Below are 23,341 nucleotides of genomic sequence, written 5' to 3'. Positions count from 1 at the left end.
GGAGGCCAAATGGCTGAAATATTGGGAAATATTGGAACAAGAAGGAGACAAATTGAAATTGCAGAGTTTTGAGAAATTAAAAGATAAAGTGCGAGGCTGGCTTCATTATTATCAAATAAGAGAGGCCTATAATTTGGATAAAAAAATTGGCTTCCAGGTGGAAAAATCAAAATTGGAAACAGAACTGTTAGATCACAAAACTGAGATACTTTCAAGAATGTATAACTTGCTGTTAAAATGGAATACGCAGGATGAAACGGTTAAATCTGCTATGATCAAATGGGCACAAGATATTGGTCACAACATTATGTTTGCTGACTGGGAACAGTTGTGGACCACCGATATGAAATTTACGGCATGTAATGCCTTAAGAGAGAATATTATGAAAATGATTTACAGGTGGTACATGACACCAGTCAAGCTTGCAAAAATCTATCATTTGCCCGACAATAAATGTTGGAAATGTTAAGAAAATGAAGGTACATTCTTTCACCTTTGGTGGACGTGCCCAAAGATTAAGGCTTTCTGGGAGATGATATATAATGAAATGAAAAAGGTATTTAAATATACCTTCCTGAAGAAACCAGAGGCCTTTCTCCTTGGCCTTGTCGGCCAATTGGTGCCAAAGAAGGATAGAACTTTCTTTATGTATGCAACAACAGCAGCAAGAATACTTATTGCAAAGTATTGGAAGACACAAGATTTACCCACCCTGGAAGAGTGGCAGATGAAGGTGATGGAGTATATGGAATTGGCGGAAATGACTGGCAGAATCCGAGACCAGGGAGAAGAGTTGGTGGAAGAAGACTGGAATAAATTTAAAGACTACCTTCAGAAACACTGTAAAATTAATGAATGTTAAAATGATGTTGGACTGAAAATAAGTGGCATTAGCAACAAAGTTAATAAGAATATGCAAAAATGAATTGATAAATGGATGAAAATATAGAGTTATAATATGTTAAGATATAGAGTTAAGATAAACGAAAGAAGGTAAGGATTTGCTGATTTGATTATTTAAATGGGAATACAAAAAGGGGAGGTGTGAGGAGGTCAAGGAAACAAGCTTATGAGTTTAAAGTTACTAAAAACGGATTTGTTTTTTAATTCTTTTTTATCTTTTTGTTTTTTGTATTTTGTATTTTTATTCCTCTTTTTTTTCCTTTTATGTATTTTTCTATGTTTTCTTTTTTGTATCTTTGTCTTTCTGTGTGATTTTTTTCTATTTTGTAAACTTATGTTTTTGTAAAACCACAATAAATATCTTTAAAAAAACAGCAACAACAAAGTAACTTTTTTTTTTTGTGGGACTGCCTAAGCAGCTGGGCCTTCAAAGTCATGTTATAATTATATGAAAGGTTCTGGGTACCTGGGATGCCAAATTTACTGTAGCAAATTATTATTATTATAATTTGTATATTGCACTATGAAAAGTTAGCCAAGTAAAAACACTCCAAAAATCTTCACAAAACCAGGTATAGTAGCTAATGGACAGGGAGCCCAAGGCCAGAAAGATGGTAAGGTAGGAGAGGGGGAATTGAGGCATGAAAGGGTAAAAATGAGAAATTAAACCTCAGGAGGAATTTCACAGGGCTTATGATGAATATAATGTTATGGAATTCAAATTGTAATACAATAAAATGCAATATATAAGAAACAAAAGAAGCAATTAGGGCACAATTTAGGAAAAAAGGTTGTTTTCAATCCTGATCTGAATCTGCCTGTTACTCAGAAGTAAATCACAACCAAGTTCAATGGGGCTTTTCTCCTCCCCCTCCCCTTTTTAAACCCATGTATGATGTGCTTTTAATTTGAAATATACTAGCCAGTTATGATGGTTTAAATAGTGCATGTTAAAGTGTTATCTACCTCAGACTCTCACAGTGATGGCTTAAAATCAAAACAAATTTTGGAGTGGGTTCATTGAAGGACACTTAAGTCCTAGGTTTGCAAACTGGACACTCAAGGTGGTGTCTCTGCCATCAGTTGTATAGGGCTTTAATATGTGTTAATTGCGGTGCCAAAACGATAAATTTATATGAAGGAAAGTGGGTTTAGGGAGAATCCAGGGCTTGTCTGCAGAGTTCAGTTTCTAACACTGGACCTTCCTTTTAATATCCAGAATTTGAGAATCTCTTAAAATATTAAAGTATTAATGTAAGCACCACCCTCCCCCTCCCTTGATGGGTGCCATGTCTTCTAAGGGGTGTTTTCTTGTGTAAATACAGTCAATGGGACTCTAATATCAGGATAAATAAGCACAATAAAACAAGCAGATGTCAGATTTATAAAGTGGGCTTACATATGCTAAGTCTTAAAATACTATAATATTTCTCCTAAACAATGGGGGTTGGGGGAAGGAAGCAGGTTCCCAACCTCTTCAAAGCAGCTTTCCAGGACCTCATTTGTCAAAACAACAACAAAGCAACCTCCCCACTCTTCCTTGATTCTCTCACCCCCTCCTCTCCCAAAGCAAGGCTCATTTTCCTTAAAAGTACACCCATACAGCGCCTCTTCTCTTCTGAAATAAGGTGGGAAGGAATCCACCCCTCTTCTGTCTAGGAACCGAAAGTGAAGTGCCTCCTTAACAGTGGAGCAAACAGAGAGGCAGAGGAAGAGATGGATGTGGGTGGGCTGAACTGGAAATCTGAACCTGGTTGCTAGGTGGTGCTCTGGAGTCGCAAAAAAAAGACTGGTGATGGGTTAATTTCGAACTGAATAAGATAGCAACTGCACTCCTGAAAAATTATTGGATGATATGGCCAGCCAGTTTTAGTTAAGAACACAGGGGCAAGGAGCTATTATGATGGCACAAACCAGTCAAGAGGAAGCAACAGATGTGAGGCTTCGAGAGCTTTTTGTGGTGGAGGTGGGAGAGAGAGGAGGACTGCTTTGCCACACTGGTGGGTGCGAAGGGTTTGAGTGAATGCTTCATCCTGCAAGGGTATGCCAGCTAGTGGGACAGTTTCTGGTCGATAGATAGGGAGCAGGGAGTACTCGATTGAAGCCACTGAGTAAAAGTGTCATAGGAGCATAGAGCCATTATGATTAAATGAAATTTGTTCACGAGAACTACTGGATGGAAAGGTTTTTTTTGGGGGGGGGGTTATCCTATTCTGCTTAGAATATACTTAATTTTAAACAGTTGGACATTTTCCTGCCCCACATCATTCAGGAAGGATAAATGAAAAATTGTTTGATTGATATGAGATGTCAACGCTAGATTAAAAGAAAACATATTCCGACATAGGTAGCTTGCTTGTTTTTTAATTACTTTGACTGACACCTATCCTTTTTCAACTCAAATTAACAATAAATCTGAAATTGCATGTTGGAATAGCTAGACGTTGGAAGGGGTTAATTTCCTTCATGAACATAATTGCCCCATGGGTGAGGTAATCTGCAAGGCACAATGAGCCTGTTGCTGTGGTAATGGCTGAGCCATGACCATGTGATTAATGTATGTCAGCTAGTTCCGTGTGTTGTGTCTTGGTTATTTGGTGCAACGGTAATACATTGTATATATCTCTCTGAAAAGCCTGCTACAAGCTGGAACTCATTATTCTGTGTACAGTGGACGCTCGGGTTGTGAACGTGATCAGTGCGGTAGGCACGTTCGCAACCTGCAGCGCTGCACATGCACAGGTCACGATTCGGCACTTATGCTCATGCGCAAAGCACAATTTAGTGGTTCTGCACTAGTGCCAAAACCCGGAAGTATCCCATTCCAGTACTTCCGGGTTCAATGTGGTGCGCAACCCGAAAACGCGCAACCTTAATCGTCTGTAACCCGAGGTATGACTGTATAACTTTGTCCAGAGCTGTTTGCTGAGCCTCTTTCTTCTACAACAGCAAAATATTTGGGCATTACTCTAACTGATACTGCAAGCAAGATCCTCAATTCCACTGTGTGTGCATCTTATATTAGATTCCCAACATTGCATCCTAAAAGTTTGCATTTGCTTTTGAATGTACTGATAGGTATATAATTTTGGAGAACTTGTAAAAAAAAAAATATGCCTGAAACATTTGAAAGCCTTATTTCTCAAAAATGATGCATCAGCTGATTCACAATATGAATAATAATTAGATTGGCTAGAATATTTAGATTTGCAACTTTTGTTTCAAATACAGTGGACCCTTGGGTTACGTTACCTTTGGGTAACGTAACTTTCAGGTTGCGAACGTGGCAAACCTGGAAGTGAGTTTGCCGCATACGCAGAAGCGCCTCTGCGCACCTCATGCATGTGCAGAACAGGCGCCTCCGGTTATGAAGATTTCGGGATATGGCTGGGCCTCCGGAATGGATCCTGTAGATGTACCACTGTACTGCTTTTAAGTTTTCTTTCACAATGATCAAACAGTGATGCATGTAGCCTCAATACATGGAAATGCTCTTACATTTCTGCTATCTGTAAGCATGATGTGTGCCATGAACATTGTGACTGTCCACTAAATTTGTAGTAGTAAATGTTCTTCTCACTTTCACCCTTTTATTGGTATGACCTTTCATCTGTCCTTGTTCAGAATCCTCATCTCTTCTTTCATCTCTTTTCTCACAGACTGTGGCAACTCCTCTCTCACTTGTCTTCTCATGTATCGACTGTCTAGATTCCTGCTTGTGACCTCTACTACTTGACATCTTCACATGTTTCAAGAGCCACTCATTTGCACCACAAGCTGCAGTGTCTGGTGTTTGTTTGGAGTTCCTGTTCAAAACTTTGCAACTGTGTTCAGAACTGTCTTCAGTTGATTACAAGTTATCTCTTATAACTATCACTCTTGGACAGATTAACTGCATATATTCAGCCTTCATTCTTAAATTTATGGATAAATGTTTCTCTTCTCACTGGGTCTTACTGTGACATTTGAGGTGCCATATAACAGACTACTGTACTACATAAATGGTTTGAATTGGGTAGGTGGGTGTGACCCACATCCATGGAAAAAATAGTGAACTGCCTGGGATTATTATGAGAGAGTTGGATACCTTTCCAGCTGATATTTTTGACCTAGATCATATCAGTAGTAATAGCCTCAGTTGTCCATATATTTTGTCTATTTGTGGTAGTTAGGTGTTATTTGTGATCACCAAGCCTGCCTCTTCCTCCAAATCCTTTGTCACCTGCACCTCCAGCAATACCACATGCAACTTGTAAAATTGTAGGTGATGGTCTGGAAATTTTTACTGTGAGATAAATATCACTATATTCTGTCTATATTCTGTTACTTATCTCAGTGACTTTAATGGAAAATCTCACCTAAATTTGATATGGCTGTTTTAATAGTCTTGTATAATTTTGACACTACTGATTCAACCTGATATTGCATGTCAGGTTTAATTTCCTGTTGAGCAGGAAGCAGACTGTAATCAGTATGGAACATAGGACTGCTTTTCTATTACCTGAACATACTCTCCAGAGTTCTTCTCTGATTAGCCTAGCTTTCAAATATTGTCAACCTGTGTCTGCTCTGTACGGCTTCATACTGCAGATAGAGGTCTGAGTAACCAAGGTAGTGGTAAATAACTTGGTAGTGGTCCTCAATGTTATTTAATGGTGTTATTTATAGGAGGCATCACTTAAGTTGATGAACAGAAATGTAAGTTAGGAAATGTAAGTGACCTGAAGTTCCACTGCAACATGCAAATCACCTTCTTGTGAACTGAGACCGGAAGCTCTTGTGCAGAATCACATGGCAGCTTATCTGCAGCCAGCAGCAGATCCTCTCCTTGGCACTTGGACTTGACACCCGATGAGTCATTGCAGAGTCACCTAGGGAGACAGGGCTGCTTTGGCTGCTGTTTCTCATATTGAATTACTTGAGAACAAATTGGAATTACCTAGTCAGCAGCCATTCTTTATCCTTTGCCGCTTGTTTTCTATGCTTCTAGCTTCTTCAGCTAAGACTGCTATCTTTTGAAAGTATGTTAAGGTTTTTTCATGACTCTGTACATTTAAACATTAAAATATTTTTTACAAAAAACTCCTGCCTGAATAATGTTATAGGAATTCTAAGGTCTCACATATAGAATAAATGTTGATAATTGCACAAGGTAAGCACACATACATAAGTATATAAACTGCATGTCTAAAATAGTATAGGAGAGCAATCCAAAAGCCATCTTGGCTCTCCTGAAGACTAAATTTCCCCTGCCTCCTGAATCCCCCTTGCCTGAGAACAGGTAGCAGTCAGGGAAAGTTCATGAAAGGATTCCTCTTCTATATCTATGAACCTCCTTTGTATCAATTGTCATAGTTTGCCCATATGCTCTGCATTGAGGGATGTCTTGACAGGCATCCTGATTGTCTTATCAGATGCTATTGTTCTGTGTAAACTGACAAACTATGTAAAATTTGCTAAATCCTCAGGAATATCACACCTTGGCCTTCCTCAGTCACAGTAATCCCACTTTATGTGTGATATAATTTCTAACTGTTTTTAGAGGGGATGTCCTGCTTCTCTATGCCAAAATGCAAATCCTTAAAAGAGATTTTCTTCTTGGTTCTGGGCCTCTCTTGCCTCCTTGCTAGGAGGGGAGGGAACTCTGTTGCAACAGAAAAATAAAGACCTGCCTTGCTTTCACTGCATCCTGCCTCCATCCATTCATCTCTGACCGATCATGGAAATAGAGGGCTCAGTCCCTTGGGGAGTTGGGCAGCAAAAGCCAATCACCCTATTTTCCCTATATCAATATCAACAGTGCTCCAAGCAATTCTGAAAACATGATAGTAGTGTGGGCCTTGCCCAAGGGGTATAATCTCTGCCCTAGGCAGACAAGAGGGATAGAAGAAAGGCCTGAGATTTGGAAGGCGTGTCTAGCGATACAGTAAATGCTTCTTCCTAGAACTGTCAGTTGAAAAGGCTATGTAAGGCATTCAGTGAGTTTGTAGGCAGTGACTCGTTCAGGTTGGGGATGTTTCCAGCTTTGATACCCTGGCCCTCTAATAGCAAATCCTATGCATCTTTCATCAGGTCTCACTGAGTTGAGAAAATAGAGTTTGGAAGCTGGGTGGCACCCTCTCATGCTGGTCTCCCACTCATCCTTTATTTATCTCTCATGTCACTCCCTTGTATCACGTTGCTGTGGAAAGGGGAGCATGTACCAAATGGATGATGAAGTGACTCCCTTGCCTTGGCATGACCCTCTACATAGGAGAAGTGTGTAGTGGGAGAGCTGGACACAGGGTTGTGTTTAGGTAATGGCTGTGTGCTCTCTTGTTCCTGTCAAGTGGGAACACCATGGTAACTGCACCTAGAGGAGGTGCAGGTGCTAGGAGGTTGATTTAGATCAGTTTTTCAACAACTGCAGCAAGAGTATTGTTAGCCCAGAAATGGAAACAAGAAGAAATTCCGACAAAAGAAGAATGGCAGACGAAATTAATGGACTATGCAGAATTGGACAAAATGACAGGAAGGTTTCGAAACCTGCGGGACCAGAGATTTACAGAAGATTGGAAGATGTATATGAATTATTTGAAGAGCAACTGTAATCAACAAATTACGCTAGTAGGACTACAAGAAGTTCTGTAAGAAGAAATATACGAAGTGTTACAAAGTAGAAAAAGATAGAGATATTGGTTATGAGTTTGAAATGTAATAGGGAAGATAAGAAATGCATACTGAGAGATTAGATTGGAAAATTTTTAGACAGGATTGATGGAAGTCAAAAATTTGAATAAGATGTCAAAGTATGTTTAATTATTGTTGAAAATGATATGTTAAAAAAACGAATATATATGTGTGTGTGTGTGTATATATGTGTGTGTGTGTCTATATATATATATATATATATATATATATATATATATATATATATATCGATCAGTTTTTCTCAAACATGGGAAACAAGTCCTGCTGTAATTGGACTACAACTCTCATCATCCCTAGCTAGCATGACCAGTGGTCAGGGATGATCAGAGTTATATTCCCACAGCAGCTGGGGACCCAAGATTGAGAAACATTGCTTTAGATAAAGGGTTGTTGAAATTGAAGTTTGGTATGCCTTCCTGAATTCTTTGGGAAGCTGTACTAGTGAAAATTGCTTGATAACACCCTTGTTATCAAGTTGTTACTACTTAAACATTCCTGTTGTTAAGGCATACAAAAATATAATTGGGCTTACTGTGTGGATGGTCTTAATGGTTTGGGAAATACGGAGAGGGACTTACCCAAAGTTACCCAGGAAGCCTGTGACTCAGCTGGAATTTGATTTTTGTACCACCTGGTCCAAGCTCTAATCCGTACATCACACTAGTTCTAGGTGTTCTGCAGCTATAGCTCTAAGAAAAAAGTAACTTCTCCACACATTATTTACATACTCTGCAAAAGTGCAGCAACTCTTAACCGAATCCTAAATGAAAAGCTATGTTAACAATTCTAGACTCCAAGGAACAAAACTGTTAAAATAGAGCCAGCTCCAGACTTTCAACTTGAAATACGTCTGTGAAATGTGTGGCAAGCATAATGAGGGCGGCATTGCCCAATTTAGATGTCGAAACAATGCAAAGAGGTCATGTTAGGCTTCTGTAATTAGGCATAGAAACTCTCAATCATGACTCAGTCTGGTTTCTGCTTCCCTAGTGCCAAGCTGGACATTATGGGAGCAAGTCCATGTTTTGCTTTGTTTTAAACATCACATATAAAATGGGGATATGACTTGTAGAGCAAAAAAGGTTCATGGGTGAGGAGTATAGAATGCTTTTCTCCGCACCCTTAGCTCAGTTCCCTGCCGTCTTCGTCCTGAGCACTGTTTCTCCTAGCCAGGATCTGGTACTAGAAGTGAGCTTAACTGTAGAAAGATCATTTGTGGGATCAGATGGCAGAAAGTGAGCTATGCGCAGAAGCATTGAGCATCTCCTTTAGGTACCTATGTCATTACTACATAAATTTGTATTTACATTGAATACAGTGGTACCTCTGGTTGCGAACCAGATCTGTTCCGGAGCCCCGTTCGCAACCTGAAAGGAATGCAACCCATGTCTGTGCATGCACAGGTCGCGATTCGCTGCTTCTGCGCATGCGTCTGACGTCATTTTGTGCGTCTGCGCATGCGTGAGTGGCAAAACACGAAGTAACCCTTTCCGGTACTTCTGGGTCACCGCGAGATGCAACCTGAAAACACGCAACCTGAAGCAAACGTAACATGAGGTATGACTGTATCTAGTTTGGCCCTTATCCCCTTGACAAGTATTATCTAGCTTCCTGGGTTTTTTTTTTAAATTGTTACACTAAGGTAAGATATTGGGCATAAACATTGGGTGTAATCTGTCACAGTGTATTAAACAAACAGGTAGCAAAGTTGATGTAATACACTTTATGGGCGTTTCTAGCTTTTTGTTACACGAGGTCACCTTAGTTCCTACAAAGGCCCCTAAAGAACAATGATTTAGCTGACGTAGAATGTAGGCATGGTTTGAAAAGGACAAGGAATTCCTTACTCTGTTTCCAAGATTCTTGTCTGGGTCATGACTCAGATGCTGGAACATCTTTTGAATGTGTTTTCTTCAGCTCTGCCTTTCCCGGTTTATAATGCTCCCCCCCTCAATTGTTAGCCAGGTCAAGCAACCTCATCTTTGAGGTTATAGTCAGCACTCTATGCAGAATTGTCTGCCTGTATGCAATAGACTGTCCAGTCACACGCTTCTCTGATTGGCTCAAGATTGCTGGTTTGAATAATGAACATGCTAGTGTTAGAAACAGGGATTGGCTGAGCACTGCTGCAGTGAGAATGCAGGCTGGATGCTCAGGGCTTCTGTTCCTTTGATGTGTATTGGATGAGCTGGAAGCACAGGTTAAATCGCTACAGCTGTCTAGAGTGAAAGGATCTGTTATCCAAGCTTTCTAAGAGCAGTGCCTTTGCATTCTTTTGTTCAGGCTTTCTGTAATGTCTAGCATCTTTGCTTCATGCTAGGAGACTTGTGCTTTTCTCTTTCATTGTCTATATTAGAGTAAACTGCTTGTGACGCCAGACACGACAGCAGTACAGCAATTTTGAAGGCAGGAAGCGGCTGCAACCCTTCTGGCGTTGCTGTATTTGAAGCACTGCCGCGATGCGGTTCCCTTAAGAGGATACTTGGTAGTGCATTCACTTTTTTTTAATCACTGTCTGCAGTGATTTCTTTACCAGGGTTCTAGTTGAAGGATAAGTGATGCTGCAGTCCCTCTGGCAGGTTTTTTCTTGCCTTTTTTCGAGGGCTGCATGTCAAGGCCCTGCTGAAGGAAAGGAGAATGAGGCAAAGGAATCTCCAGCTCCCCGCCCTGGGGACCAGGGACCAAAGATGCTGGGGAAACCGCTCAACAAAGAGACCAATCCCACTGAAAGGAGACCAACTATTCTATTGGTAGTTGGACCCGCAGAGCATTTCACACAGGTATTGTTGCTTTTATTCACCTCCATCCTTCCCTCTGGGAATGACTTTCACTAGCCTAGACAGGTGTGTGTGAATGTGATGTGGCTGTAAAAGATAAAGGATGTGGCATGCTAAGACTTGGTTGCAGGGTTGGAGGAAAAGAGAAATAGTGAATACAGGTAGTTTGCCTCTTGAAATGTTTCTTTATGGAAGCGGCTTGATGGCAAAGCTATTATTAGGGACAAAGGTTGCATTAGCGCTGAAAGATTATATTACATAGGTGAATAATCTATATTATGGAGTGGCAGAAGTTATTTTGATAGAAACTGGGATGTTAAATTTGGTTCGTAATTTATTTTACTGTGCTTGTTTGTTTAAAAGTATTTCTAAACTGCTTAATATTTAAAATCTCCAGGCAGCGTTTGAACACATTTATGGTTGTGTTTTACAAAATAAATGGGATTTGAAGCTTCTGGCTTTGTTGTATCTTTAGAGACACTCGTTACAATAATTGTGGAACAAATTACGAAGCTTTGAGAGGGCATGATACTGGCACTTTAGTTGAATTGTGTTTGGCTACAAAAACCTGATATTGTATTCAAGTTATGAGTTGACTTCATTGTAGACTTTCAAATGTTCATCTCTTTGTACTGTAGAATGTTATTTGGCGAGAGAGGGTGTGTGATAATGTGAACCTTTTATTTCTTGATATGGGAACCTGCCTTTCAAAGGTGAGGGGTGCTAAATGTCTTACACAAAAGCTGGAGGACCACATATAACTTTCCTCTATAGTCAATGCAATTTTAAAATTGTCACTTGCAGGGGGATAGAACTGAAGCAATCATATTTTTTAAAAAAGCACCTTTAAAATTAATGTGAAATGATCTAAGCCCACAGCCAGTAATTTATGGCTTAGATTTGTTAGTTTACATGATAGGATAATTTATATATCAGCAGACTTATTGTGTTGAAAACTCTGGTTCAGGATCCAGCAAGGGCAGAAATTGGCAGTGTTGCTGGTCTCTAAACTTGGATGCTCCCTTGAAAAAATGCAAATTGAAAAAAATGTAAATTCTTTACATCCAGAGTTTATCATTCTGAAAGCTATTCCTGGCATCTTTTCCATTGAAATTATCTTTTCCTGTAGGGTAGAGCCTTCATTAATTTTTCAAGCAAACAAGCCACTGTTCCAGATTATTCTTTCTCGAACTATCATTAAGCACACTAGATCTTTGTTATGGGCTGGGGAAACATTTTTTTGTGAGTGGCACAAATGCTCTTGGTTACTATTGGACCTTCTTGAAGGTCGTTCTTTGACAATGTCAGGCTTGGAAAGTCACATTTTTGGCTGGAAAACAAAGTGCCTGCTTCCATATGAAATTCTGGAGGCTTTAGAAAGCAGGAGGATATTGCAAGCAGAGCCTCTTCTATTGCAACACTCAGATTTCAGAATGCCCTCCTTAGCCAGCTCCATCAGCCTTCCTTGTTAAGTTTTAGGCACCAAGTAATAAAACCAGTTTGCACAAACTTTAGTATTTGTACTTCTCTCCCCGCAACCCACTGTACATTACTGTTAAATTTCTTGTATAGTTTTAGTGTAGTAACTTTATTATTGGACATTAGATTTTATGAAAAGGCATAACATAAGTAAAAAACATACACATAGTGTGTTAGAGAACATACGTGACAATAAACATGCTTTCTTTTATTCCACTTTCTGGATAAAATGAAATGAATGCTGCTAGTGTAATGTTAGACTGGAAAAAAAGTCCCGCCTGTTGCTCTTGTTCCCCTGGATACGTTAGATGTTCCTTAGCTATGTTGGCGTCTCAGCTTGCAGTTAGAGAGGAACTGTGCGCTCTCTACAAGAAAACTTAACTAGGGAGGAGGGGGTTGAGAAAGGAGTCAAGCAAAGAAGCCATCGATTAAAGGCTTCAAAGATTCAGGGACTACAGTGGTACCTCGGGTTACAAACACTTTGGGTTATAGACTCCGCTAACCCGGAAGTAGCACCTCAGGTTAATAACTTTACCCCAGGATAAGAACAGAAATCGCGCACTGGCAGCAGCAGGAGGTCCCATTAGCTAAAGTGGTACCTCAGATTAAGAATGGACCTCCGGGACGAATTAAGTTCGTAACCAGAGGTACCACTGTATATTCTTGGCTTCCATTGCTCTTTCAGAGACAACATAAAAATACTACCCTCAAATAAGAAATATAGTAACATTTATTTGCTATAAAACTCTACATGGTTCACATCACCAAGTTTGTTTAACATTTTGGGACCTTGATACCTGAAGGCATCGTAGCTTCCCTTGTACTCAGGTAAAGTACTTAATTCGTTCCGGAGGTCCGTTCTTAACCTGAAACTGTTCTTAACCTGAACCACCACTTTAGCTAATGGGGCCTCCCACTGCCACTTCAGCCTGAAGCAAAGTTCTTAACCCGAGGTACTATTTCTGCGTTAGCGGAGTCTGTAACCTGAAGTGTCTGTAACCTGAAGCGCATGCAACTCAAGGTACCACTCTATTTGAGACTTCCTCAATACCATGATGGCAGGTGCCAGGCACATTTTGCACCTGGCTATCCACTTGCAACCAAGTGAAGATTCCTGGGTACCAGGATAGTGCCTGACATCTCCACCACCTGCTTGCCTGAGGACAGCATTTGAAACTCAGATACATAGGTTAGATGCCAAATAGCTCCTTAAACCACGGTTACATTGGATCTTGTTTTTACACACTAATACTGCATCCTGTAGAATTCTACCAGTTATATTTTATCTGCATGATCAGAATGAATTTCAGGAACCAAAATGCTTTTTCTGTGCAGCCTGAGCAGGAGCAGTAAAAAACATTACAGTTAATTGTTGTAGCTTGTCTTCACTTACCCCATTCCACTGCCCTGCTCACAACTGTGAAGAATATTCTCATGTTATGAATGGTCTGTGTCACCATTAAGAAAAAGAGGTAGGAATAGGCCAATATATATGTGGAATGTCTCTAGATCAAGTGACTTTTCTTTTCTCAGAGTTCTTAAGCTAGCTGAAGGTCGTCATCTGAACTAGCCAGAGTTTTAATTGATAACCAATCACAGTCAATGCATCATTTGAAAACAAGACTTTAGAGCTGTCTTGTCCAAAAATGGCAACTAGACATTCCATGTAGTTGACTGTAACCTTGGTTTAAGGAGCCATTTGGCACTTTGCTTATATATCTGATTTTCTAACATTGCTTCTGAATGCCATTGCCAAATTAGGTAGGGGAAGGTGTTTATGAGTGAAAGGGCCTTTTCAGCTCTGGCCCTTTAGTTATTAGTACTGTGTTGTGATTTAGCGTTTTAGCTGTGTGGTTTTTAAAATTGCTTCCTCTTATAGCTTAGTGCTGCAGTATTTTACTTCCCTACTTTAGTTTTAGTTTTGACTAAATTACAGTTGTGTTTCTATAGCATTATAATTGGTGTTTTATATAATTGTGATTTTTAAGTTTGTCACTGTTACCTTGTACACCACCTGAAGAACTATTGTTATTAGTGGTTTGTAAGCAGAATGAAATAATAGATACCTTACATTAGGAGTGAGGAAAACTGTACATAAAATTATGGACTTGTAGAGTTGGAAGGGACCCCAAGGGTCATCTAGTCCAGCCCCTGCAGTGCAGGAATCTCAGCTGAAGCATCCATGGCAGATGGCCATCCAATCGCTGCTTAAAAACCTCCAAGGAAGGAGAGTCCACCACCTCCCGAGGGTGTCTGATCCACTGCCAAATAGCTCCTACTGTCATAAAAATCCTAGGCAGTATTATCTTGATTCCTCCTTCTTTTATAGCCCTGTTCTTGTGTTAACTTGCAGGTAGGACTTGGCCCCACTCCCACCACTGTCTGATAACAGCTTTTGCTCAGTCAGTGACATTTCCCTTGCTGTCCTGTGGCAGAGATTTTAGTCACAAACCTTGTGATAGGAAACCTCCACTTGGTCGCAAGGGGGCGATCCTGAGTCACAAGAAGCGACTAGTGACTGGCTAATTTCGAACACTGAACCCAGGGGGTCCGTAGCATCATTCACATAACAAAAACCCCCATAGAGATATCAAACTTTTCAAAAGTAGGAGATCCATGGCTTGAATTTGAAAAAAAAAAAGAGAGGTCCACAGTACTTAACTAATTGGGTACCACTGCTTTAGAGCATGCTTTCCCAACCTGAGGTCCTCCATGCTGGCTGGGGATGATGGTAGTGGTAGTTGTAGTAAAAATAAATCTAAGAGGGCATTTGGTTGGGCAAGGATTATTTGATGACCCAAGTACAAATAAACATTATGTAGTTAAATAAGGCCAGTTTCAAAGTCCAGCAAGGGATGGCTTTGTTTATCCTTACTGTTGGGCAAGTTTTGTGACAAAGATGACCTGTGGAATAGACTGTTCTTTCCTACGGGTGAAATTGTGATGAGCACATGATACATTGGCACATGATATATTGGCACAAAACCATCATGTCCAAATCCCCACCAGTGTGCTGGCAGTTAAAAAAGGTCAGTTTTGGAGTTGAGTTGTTCCTTTCTCATGAAAAATTTTCTCTTTGTCAACCAATTTGAAGCTTTGATTTATGCAACTGTTTTTTGACTGAGGTGTCAAATAATGTATTTCTTTTTGTACTGTTTGTTCCTACAGTCCCTGATGTGGCAACTGTACCCTGTAACAGCGGTCGGGGGGTGGGAGAGGTCTGCTTGACCCAGCATTGAATCTAGACAAGAGGCACAAGTGGCTTCGGCCAAAATTATTAAGGGGTTGGATCAGTTCCCTTGTAGAAACATGGGAAGCTGTCTTATACTGTCAAACCATTGGTCGATCTACGTCAGTATTGTCTACACAGATTGGCAGCAGCTCTCCAACGTTTTGGACAGATGGCATTCACAGCTTTATCCTGGAGATTTCAGAGATTTAACTTGGGGCCCATCTGCATGCAAAGCAGATGCTCTACCACTGAGTTAGAGCCCAACATATGAAGCTGACTTACTCTGAGCCCAGGCCATTGGTTTTGTTGCTGAGTGGTGTGTGCACTGACAGGCAGCTGCTCTCCAGGATTTCTGACAGGGTGCTTTCCCAGCCCTGCCCAGAGAAGCTAAGGATTGGTCTTGGGACCTAATGCGTACCAAGCAGGTTCTCTCTACCACTGGGCTTTCACCTATGTAGAAAGGATACAACATTTGGGGCTTTTTAGTTTAGAAAGAAGATGAGTAAGGACAATGAGAGAAGTGTATAGAATTCTGCATGCACACGGTTCAAAATTAGCCAGGTGCATTTTGCAACTGGCGTGGGTCCGACTGCAAGCACATAGAGATCTCTGGATGCCAGGTAGACAACTGACATCTCCATCTGGCTGCCCCTCCAGCTTTCTTAAGTGGGTAAGCAGAAGAGCTTATTGCATTTATATCCTACCCTTTTCTCCAAAGAGTACATGATTCACCCCAGGCCTAAGTTAATCCCTAAAACAACCCTGTGAGGTAGGTTAAGAGGTTATAACTGGCCCGTGGTCACCCAGTGAGCTTCATGATGGAGTGAAGGCTTAACCCAGATCTCCTAGGTCCTAGTCTGACACTCTTTAACTACTACACCATACAGGCTTCCTACAGTACTTCTGCTATGGGGCAGCTACATAAATTATGTAGGTATGTAAATATGGGGAAAGCAAAATGTCATACTGAATCCTTATGTTACCTCACTACAAAGTTTCTGACTGTGAGCCTGATAATCACACAAAGATGCACCTGAAATGGCCACCCAAACATTTTCTGGGGTCTGTTTTGTGAGCAGAATCCTAAATTGGCATCTTTACTCTCTGTAGGATTTCAGTCTCTGTGGCATAGCAAGTAGGAATGGCCAGTGCACTCTGAATGTTGCTGTGCTCAGCCAGTCCCGCCCAACATGACCAGTGGAGGCCACCATATTTGCCGGCATGGAATTGCAACATTCCATTCCAGGGATGCCAAATGTTGATGGTCAGAATCAGGCTATTTTGGAGAAGGAAGGTTTTGTAAAATGAAACAGGGATATAATTTAGTGGGACGGAGTCAAGAGTGGTACTGGCACCTGATATGAGAAGAGCAGCTTGCGATAACTGTGTGTCAATCCTGGTGCTGGTTGAGTGTTCATATGAGGGAACATCGCCATGGGGGTGATGGTACAAAATGAAAGCAAAAACTCAAATCAGTGGAAAATATTTACAAAGTGAACAGCACACCAGTCATACCAAAGGGTAATTGGAACTGCCATAATTGCAGATTTCTCAAAAACCATTTAGAGCTAAATGGAACTTGAGTGTGCATGGCCTTAAAAAGCTGCAAAAATCCCTTGTTATATTTAAATGGATAATATTGTGTAATATTCCACCATTTCTCCAGGCAGCTCAGGGTGGTGCATTGGGTCTCTTGGGTCCAGTCAGAACAATCCTGTGATGTAGGTTGTCAAAAGAGTTACTGTCTCAAGGTCAAGGTCACCCAGTGAGTTTCATAGTTGGGTAGGCAGCAGAATCCACGGACTTTAGAGCCCCAAGTCGAAACTGTCTATTTCACAAGATGTCTGAACCTTTTCAGATTTGGCACTCATTTTTTAATTTTTTACCATCTATTTGTGTGAAGCCAGTGCTGGTGTAACTTGCTGTAGGTTGGGCTGTGACCTAGTTGGGGAGTTTTAACCCATCACTGCATAGTTTGATCTGTCACATTATTGGTACAGCCCATTAGTGCTACAGGAACAGTGAAACTCCCTTACGACTTTTTGAACGTTCCAACTATGGTTACCAGTTTCCAAGTAGAGGTAGATTACTTTGTAAAAAAAATGTGCGAAACTGTCATAAGCAACTTGCATGTGCTTCAGTTTGAACTAAAAAGTGACGTCTCTGGTCCCTGGGGGGCTGGGCTCATACCCAAGCTTTAGATTTCTAGCTATCACAACTAAAATATTTGTCGTGAGTTTAACTGTTCACCTAGTTGGCAGACGTAACACCAGAAAGTGGCAGCGCTTTGAGTTCACTTGGGTGAGAGCACTTGGACGTTGGTTGGCAGAAGTGAGGTGAAGTTCGGGTTGCTTTTCCCCCCTCTTGCGCAGCCTGCTGTTGATCTCTAAGAGGATCTGGAATTTTGAGACAAGATCCTGTTTGCTATGGAGAATAGACGTCAGAGGTGGAGGGGGGAGAGAAGGTTAATCCATGTTAGGTAACAGACATGAAAGGGCACAACTGTTGGAATGATAAAAGGGCTCTGAACGGACAAATTGGTTGGAAATGCTTTTCCTATTTTTCATCTATAATTAAACGGCGTACCAGTTGAACATACAAGTTGTGGAGACATAATTAAACTTTATTTTGTCAGGATTTATTACAGTGTAGTTTTCCCACAATGTAATGTTCCACCTTTATGGTATAATTTGCGTTCGTGAGATAATTCTGCCAGACACATGGCAACTTTTGTTTAATTCTGCCTCTGAGGCTCTGTTCAGTTTAGTAGTACAGTTTTGTTACAGTACTACGTCCTGCTTTCAGCCTTAAAAATGGGTTTAAGCAGAGGTTTGATGTCCATCTGTCATGGACGCTTTAGTTGAGATTCCTTCATTGTAAGGGGCCAGACTAGATGACCCTGAGGATCCCTTCTAACTAAACTTTATGTAACAAAAGTAGGATCCATTTTCCCCCAAGAAAAGGTCTTGGTTCCAGCTTGTGGTATGTTTGGAGAGAGATAAGCCATCTACCTGACTTTGGACATAAAGGTAAAGCTAAAGGGACCCCTGACCATTAGGTCCAGTCGTGACCAACTCTGGGGTTGCGGCGCTCATCTTGCTTTACTAGCTGAGGGAGCTTGCATACAACTTCCGGGTCATGTGGCCAGCAAGCCGCTTCTGGCGAATCAAAGCAGTGCACGGAAACGCCGTTTACCTTCCTGCCAGAGTGGTACCTATTTATCTACTTGCACTTTGACGTGCTTTCGAACTGCTAGGTTGGCAGGAGCAGGGACCGAGCAACAGGAGCTCACCCCATCGCGGGGATTCGAACCCTGACCTTCTGATCGGCAAGTCCTAGGCTCTGTGGTTTAACCCACAGCACCACCGGCGTCCCTGACTTTGGACATAGGGCTAAGCCAAATCATGGCTTGGTTCTCAGCTGTGTGGTTGGGTGGGGGAGCAAAACAGGCACGATTTCAGTCCTGTGCACAAGCACACTGCACATGCATCTTTAAACCACAGTTCAGCTTAACTGTGCTTCAAAGTGACATGTAAACCAGGGCACTAATTCTGCTTGTCTGTCAATCTCAGTATTATGTACATGCTGACATGCAGCAGCTTTCAAAGATCTTGGGCAGAAGAGTTTATTCCAGCCCTGGCACCTGAGTTGGCCTTTAACTAGAGATGCCAAGGGTTGGGCTTGGCACTTCTGCACGCAGCACATGGGCTATACTGCTCAGCTACTGTCCCATCCCACAGTCTTGTAAGGCCGCTCAGGGATCAGAGTTCAGCAATTGTAATTCCATAGCTAGCAGCTGGTTCCTGTCTGTGAATGCTATCTCCTTGCTTCCCCCACAGTTCAAAGTGAATGGCTGCAAAATGGGAAATTAACCATGTTCAGTACTATTTTTCTAGAAAAAGAGGAACTCAACTCTTTCTGTCTCATTCTCTTAGAATGGGAATAGCACCGACTGAGTTCCTGCTGAAAAAAAGTCCTGACCATGTCAGTGAATTGAGCCTGACGCTAGAACTATGGTATGCAAACGTGTGTGTGTAATGTTAATTTGTGGGTGTAACATCCTAATTTTTCTGTGGTATTCACAACAGTGTGAGTAACAAATCACACCTCTTTTGCCTGATCCCCCTATTGAATATTAAATGAGAATATTGTTTATAAAATGATTTAATTTTTTGGTAGAACACTGGCCACTGCAAGGTACCCAGTGCTGCCTGCAGTATACTTCAATGCAAACATGTATAGCAGTTGAATGAGTTGCTCATTCTCACCTAGTGGTTCTTTCCCCTTCCTCTTTAAAAAGCTGAAACACACACGCCACTTGTTTCATACAGCCATCACAGAAGGTGGCATAGCATATCCTGTTGAGCTTACCTTTCACACCTTACCACAGCAGAGAGGAGCTGGGGCTGGTACACAAGCTGGGTGCTGGGTTGATTTTTAGTGGTTTTCAGGGAAGCTTTTAATGTGTGACATTTTAATGTATTTTTAATCTTTGTTGGAAGCAGCCCAGAGTGGCTGGGGAAACCCAGCCAGATGGGCGGGGTACAAATAACAAATTATTATATAGTGGTGGCATCTGCTTATGTGGAACTCCTTGCCGCAGGAAACCCATCAGGCTTCATCCTTAGTGGGGTTCAGGTGGCAGTGTAAGACATGGTTATTTCAGAGGGCATTTGAAATGCCTGATGGCTTTGTTGTATTTTTATGTTGCTGCTGGTAGTGTCCCAAAGTGTTTTGTGTTTTGTCTTAAATCAGGATCAGATTTGCTTCAGTGAGGAATCATTGGGTCTCTTCTTCCTCCCTCCCTTTAAAACATTGTCCCCATTAGTCTTTCCCATACGAATTGATGTTCAGATAACAGTTTGGGTTTCCTGAGTGTCTTTTGCATAGGGCTTTCACTCTTTTTCATACCGGTAAAGTAGAACTGTCACATAGCCCTGTCTAGAGCAGCTCTGAAGCCTAGAAGAGGCTGCAGAGGGTTAATCTAGCCTGCCGGGGAAAGTGACGTTAGGGGAAAGCAGGGATTGAGCAATCTGGAGCTGCCTCACACGCACTTGTCAGGAGTCCAGGGTGGCTGGGAAGGGCTTGAGAGACACAAGCTTCCCTTTTAAGCAGAAGGGCAGGGCTCGGGCAGCCAATCACAGCACAGCAAGGACAGCTCATAGGCATGTGTCATGAGTCTTGCCGGCATTTCCTCTCAAGCACGAGAAACGAGAAAGGAGCGGAGTTGGGTGGTTTACAAGAGAGCCTGAGCACAGCTGGGGGAAATGCTTTGCCTGTGCCTCTATGTGCCGACTTTCGGCGAGTCCCAGGCAGAGTTTGAGTACTTTGAGTCGAAGGGGCTTCCTGAGAATCTGAAGCCCATCTTCAGACTGAGCCTTTTGATTCCTTCGCAGGAGTTCTCCACCTATCGTCAATGGAAGCAGGTATGAAAGAATGCATGTGAGCTGAACTGTTCTAATCTGTTCAGTATGACCTCCTCTATGCCTTCAAGGAGTTGAGGGTGGCACACATAGTTGCCTTCCACTCCTTTTATCTGGACAACAGGCTGTTGAGGTAAAATTGGTTGGGACTGGGTCAATGGCTCAAGTTTAGTCTGTGAACTTCAAGGATCAAGTGGGTATCTCCCTAGTTTAAGCCCAGTTCTGTTCTGGAAGCAGGTTCTAGCTTGGGATAGTTATTAGCTGCTGCTCTATAGCAGCTTTCAGTGTAAAGAGGGTTGGTGAGTCATCTTCCCTGCCCTTCCTCCACAAGTTCTCATTTTCCTTGCAATGTAAATACAGTGTGGAAGATTGTGTGGGGATGTAATAGGTTTCCAAAACCCACCTGGTGCATTTCCAACATTCAGCCCTTGTGCTGCCTTCTGCTTCATACTACCTATTTTCCACAAAGCCTTTGGGTGTGTGTTCTAATGCCAGTTCATGTTAGACCCAAACTTCAGTTGGCTGTATATAATCTGAAGTGGGGGAAACCCTCCCTTTTAGTATCATGTATATCAATATGAGCAACTTGACCCAGCATACTTCTCTAGAACACCCTGTGACAGCAATTTTGGCCAGGTCCTTGATTCTTCTGAAGGATGGAACTGGCTGTGCCTATTGTTACTACAACTGAGCCTACATGCAAATAAAGAGGGTGGAGAGGGATGTACCAGGGACATTTAAGGTGAAGAGGAGGCATATCCGGGGCTGGGTGGCATTGTTGGTGGCAGGAAGAAGGCAGCATCAGTTAATGTCTTCATTTCCCACCTATCTTTCCTAACACAGGAAGTTCAGCTCAGATAGCCAATGTTCTGTTCAGAGTATGCCCATTGAAATTAATGGACATGGCTAACTTAAATTCATTCATTTCAATTGGTCTACTTTGACTAGAAATTAGTGGGATGCAACCCAGGGTTCATGTGAAAGTTCAGGAGACCATAAGTTTTTAAAAGCAAGCCTGCACAACTTGTGATCCAATACATCCCAGCAGTGTCTGAATGAAGTATCTGAACAAGAGTTTGGCATAAATGGAGCTGTTAAGCACCTGTCAGGCAACAATGCACATCTGGTGGGCTGTTTTGAATTTGGTGGATCATGTGTTGTGCTGGTCTGGCTTAAAACATAAGTACATAAGGGGTGTCCTATTTGTTTCCATAGGGAAGATGGGAAGCTCACACAGAGTCAGAGCAGTGGTTCATCTAGCTCAATGTTACTGATGCTGCTGTCAGTGGAGGAGACAGGGTATCTTTCCCAGCTCTAGTTAGAGGTGCTTGGGCAGCGTATTGGGTAAAGTGTTTGATTAGGACCTGGGAGAAACCTCACGTAATCACAAAGCTCGCTGGGTGACCCTCGGCCAGCCCAACCTACCTCGCAGGGTTTGGTGTTTTTTTGGTAACATCTTTACTGAAAGTTCAAAAGGCACATAACTATATGTGCATCAAACATGTTGAGGTGCAAACAAAAAGAGAAAACGAGAAACAGAACCTGTGCAGAAGGGAAAACAAGGGGGAGAGGGGGAAACCCAAAACTGTATATTCAAATTCAATGATATTTGGAATCCATTCTTACAAATAGGTTAAGATGAAGTACAGTAACAACCTTGTAAAATATACCTCACAGGGTTACTGGGAGGATAAAATGGGGAGAGGGAGAACCATGTACTCTCCACCCTGAGCTCCTTGGAGGGAAGGGATATAAATGCAATAAATAAAAAAATGAAATTGAACCTGGGGCCTTCTGTGTGAAAACCAGATGTGTTACCGCTGATCTGCAGCCCTTTCCCTCTGGCAGTGTTACCAGTCATGGCAACATGCAGTAGTTGCTGCTATAAAGATAGTAAGTAATAGAAGGGTTCATGTGCACGTGCAGAGAGGATTTTGTGGGTGATAAGTTGCCTACTTGATTATGAATCTTCCTTGTTTCATCACTGCAGTCCCAACAGGCTTCTGGTAAATTAGCCAGTTAGCTGGTTTTCATGAGGAATTTGGGTTTGTTCAGAACTCTCTTCCCTCCCCTCCCCAGTTATTTCCTTCATTCTCTTTCTAGTGTTTGAAAGCCAGCATCTTGCACCTCCCCAAACTGAAACAAACATATTATCAGATGCGCTTCAGATTTTTGTTAATGAGTTAATTACTCATTAATTTGCTTGTAAGCAAAGGCAAGTTCTTAGCACTTATTCAACAGCCATGGTTGAAGGAGAGTGTATGATGGTATCAGGGCAATAAGATTGGCCATGCAACATCCGATATGACCCTTCCTTTCACATTGTTCTGTTGGACCTTCACACTAGCAGTGTGTCACAATGTCATGGCTATCAAGGCACTGATGAATGCAGACTAAGCTAGAATCCAACAGCCTTGCAATTTGTAGCATCATGCATTCAAATGTGGTTACCAGAAGTCTTTTGCTGACATGGAGACACTGGATGGGGTTGAGGACAATGATTGAGGGGATACATGGAAGCAGACTGATTTTTTTAAATGTAAATATCAGAACTGTAGGAACACCACACTCTGTTTAGTACAGTAACCTTAAAACCTGCATCAATTGGGGCCTTAGCAGTCTTGCTTTCTCAGTGCAAGAAGATTAATGTGCAGACCCAGTGCACATGTAGGAAAGAATTTCAGCACTGACCGTGATGTGAGCCCAGAGTTACAATTTTAGAAATCGTTTGCATCACAGAGATGCGAGTTCAGTGGGGGCAGATTACTTGGCAGAAGCGTTTGGGAGTGCTCATTAGTAGACATTTTCCCCTTTTGCCTTGTATCCGCTGCAGTATC

At 41.8% G+C, this 23,341-nt stretch overlaps 1 protein-coding gene and 1 long non-coding RNA gene across 7 annotated transcripts in view; one reads left to right on the top strand and one right to left on the bottom strand.

Moving 5' to 3' along the window:
- The window catches only part of SLC25A25 (solute carrier family 25 member 25), a 39,828-nt gene that overhangs the window by 4,652 nt on the left and 11,835 nt on the right, over window positions 1-23,341 (top strand). For 2 of the 6 annotated variants that reach the window (XM_083597348.1, XM_083597347.1), the window contains exon 1: window positions 20,223-20,507. The exons of 2 other annotated variants lie outside the window; for them this stretch is intronic. In XM_083597348.1, coding sequence (XP_083453474.1) covers window positions 20,349-20,507 — 159 coding nt within the window. In that variant the 5' untranslated portion in view covers window positions 20,223-20,348. Of the gene's footprint in view, window positions 1-9,712; window positions 10,374-20,222; window positions 20,508-23,341 lie in introns of those variants that run through there. 2 more of the 6 variants (XM_083597349.1, XM_083597346.1) reach the window with 2 other exon arrangements.
- On the bottom strand, window positions 5,547-9,629 carry LOC310754935. The gene is made up of 2 exons (XR_014544081.1): window positions 9,441-9,629; window positions 5,547-5,774 (listed from the first exon to the last, which is right to left on the bottom strand). It is a non-coding gene; the product is annotated as an uncharacterized lncRNA (long non-coding RNA).

This window comes from Podarcis filfolensis (assembly GCF_964270895.1).
Source record: "Podarcis filfolensis genome assembly, chromosome: Z".
Taxonomy (NCBI): Eukaryota; Metazoa; Chordata; class Lepidosauria; order Squamata; family Lacertidae; genus Podarcis; species Podarcis filfolensis.
Note: the sequence above shows the minus strand (reverse complement) of the source record. Positions and strands in the feature narration are given on the sequence as shown.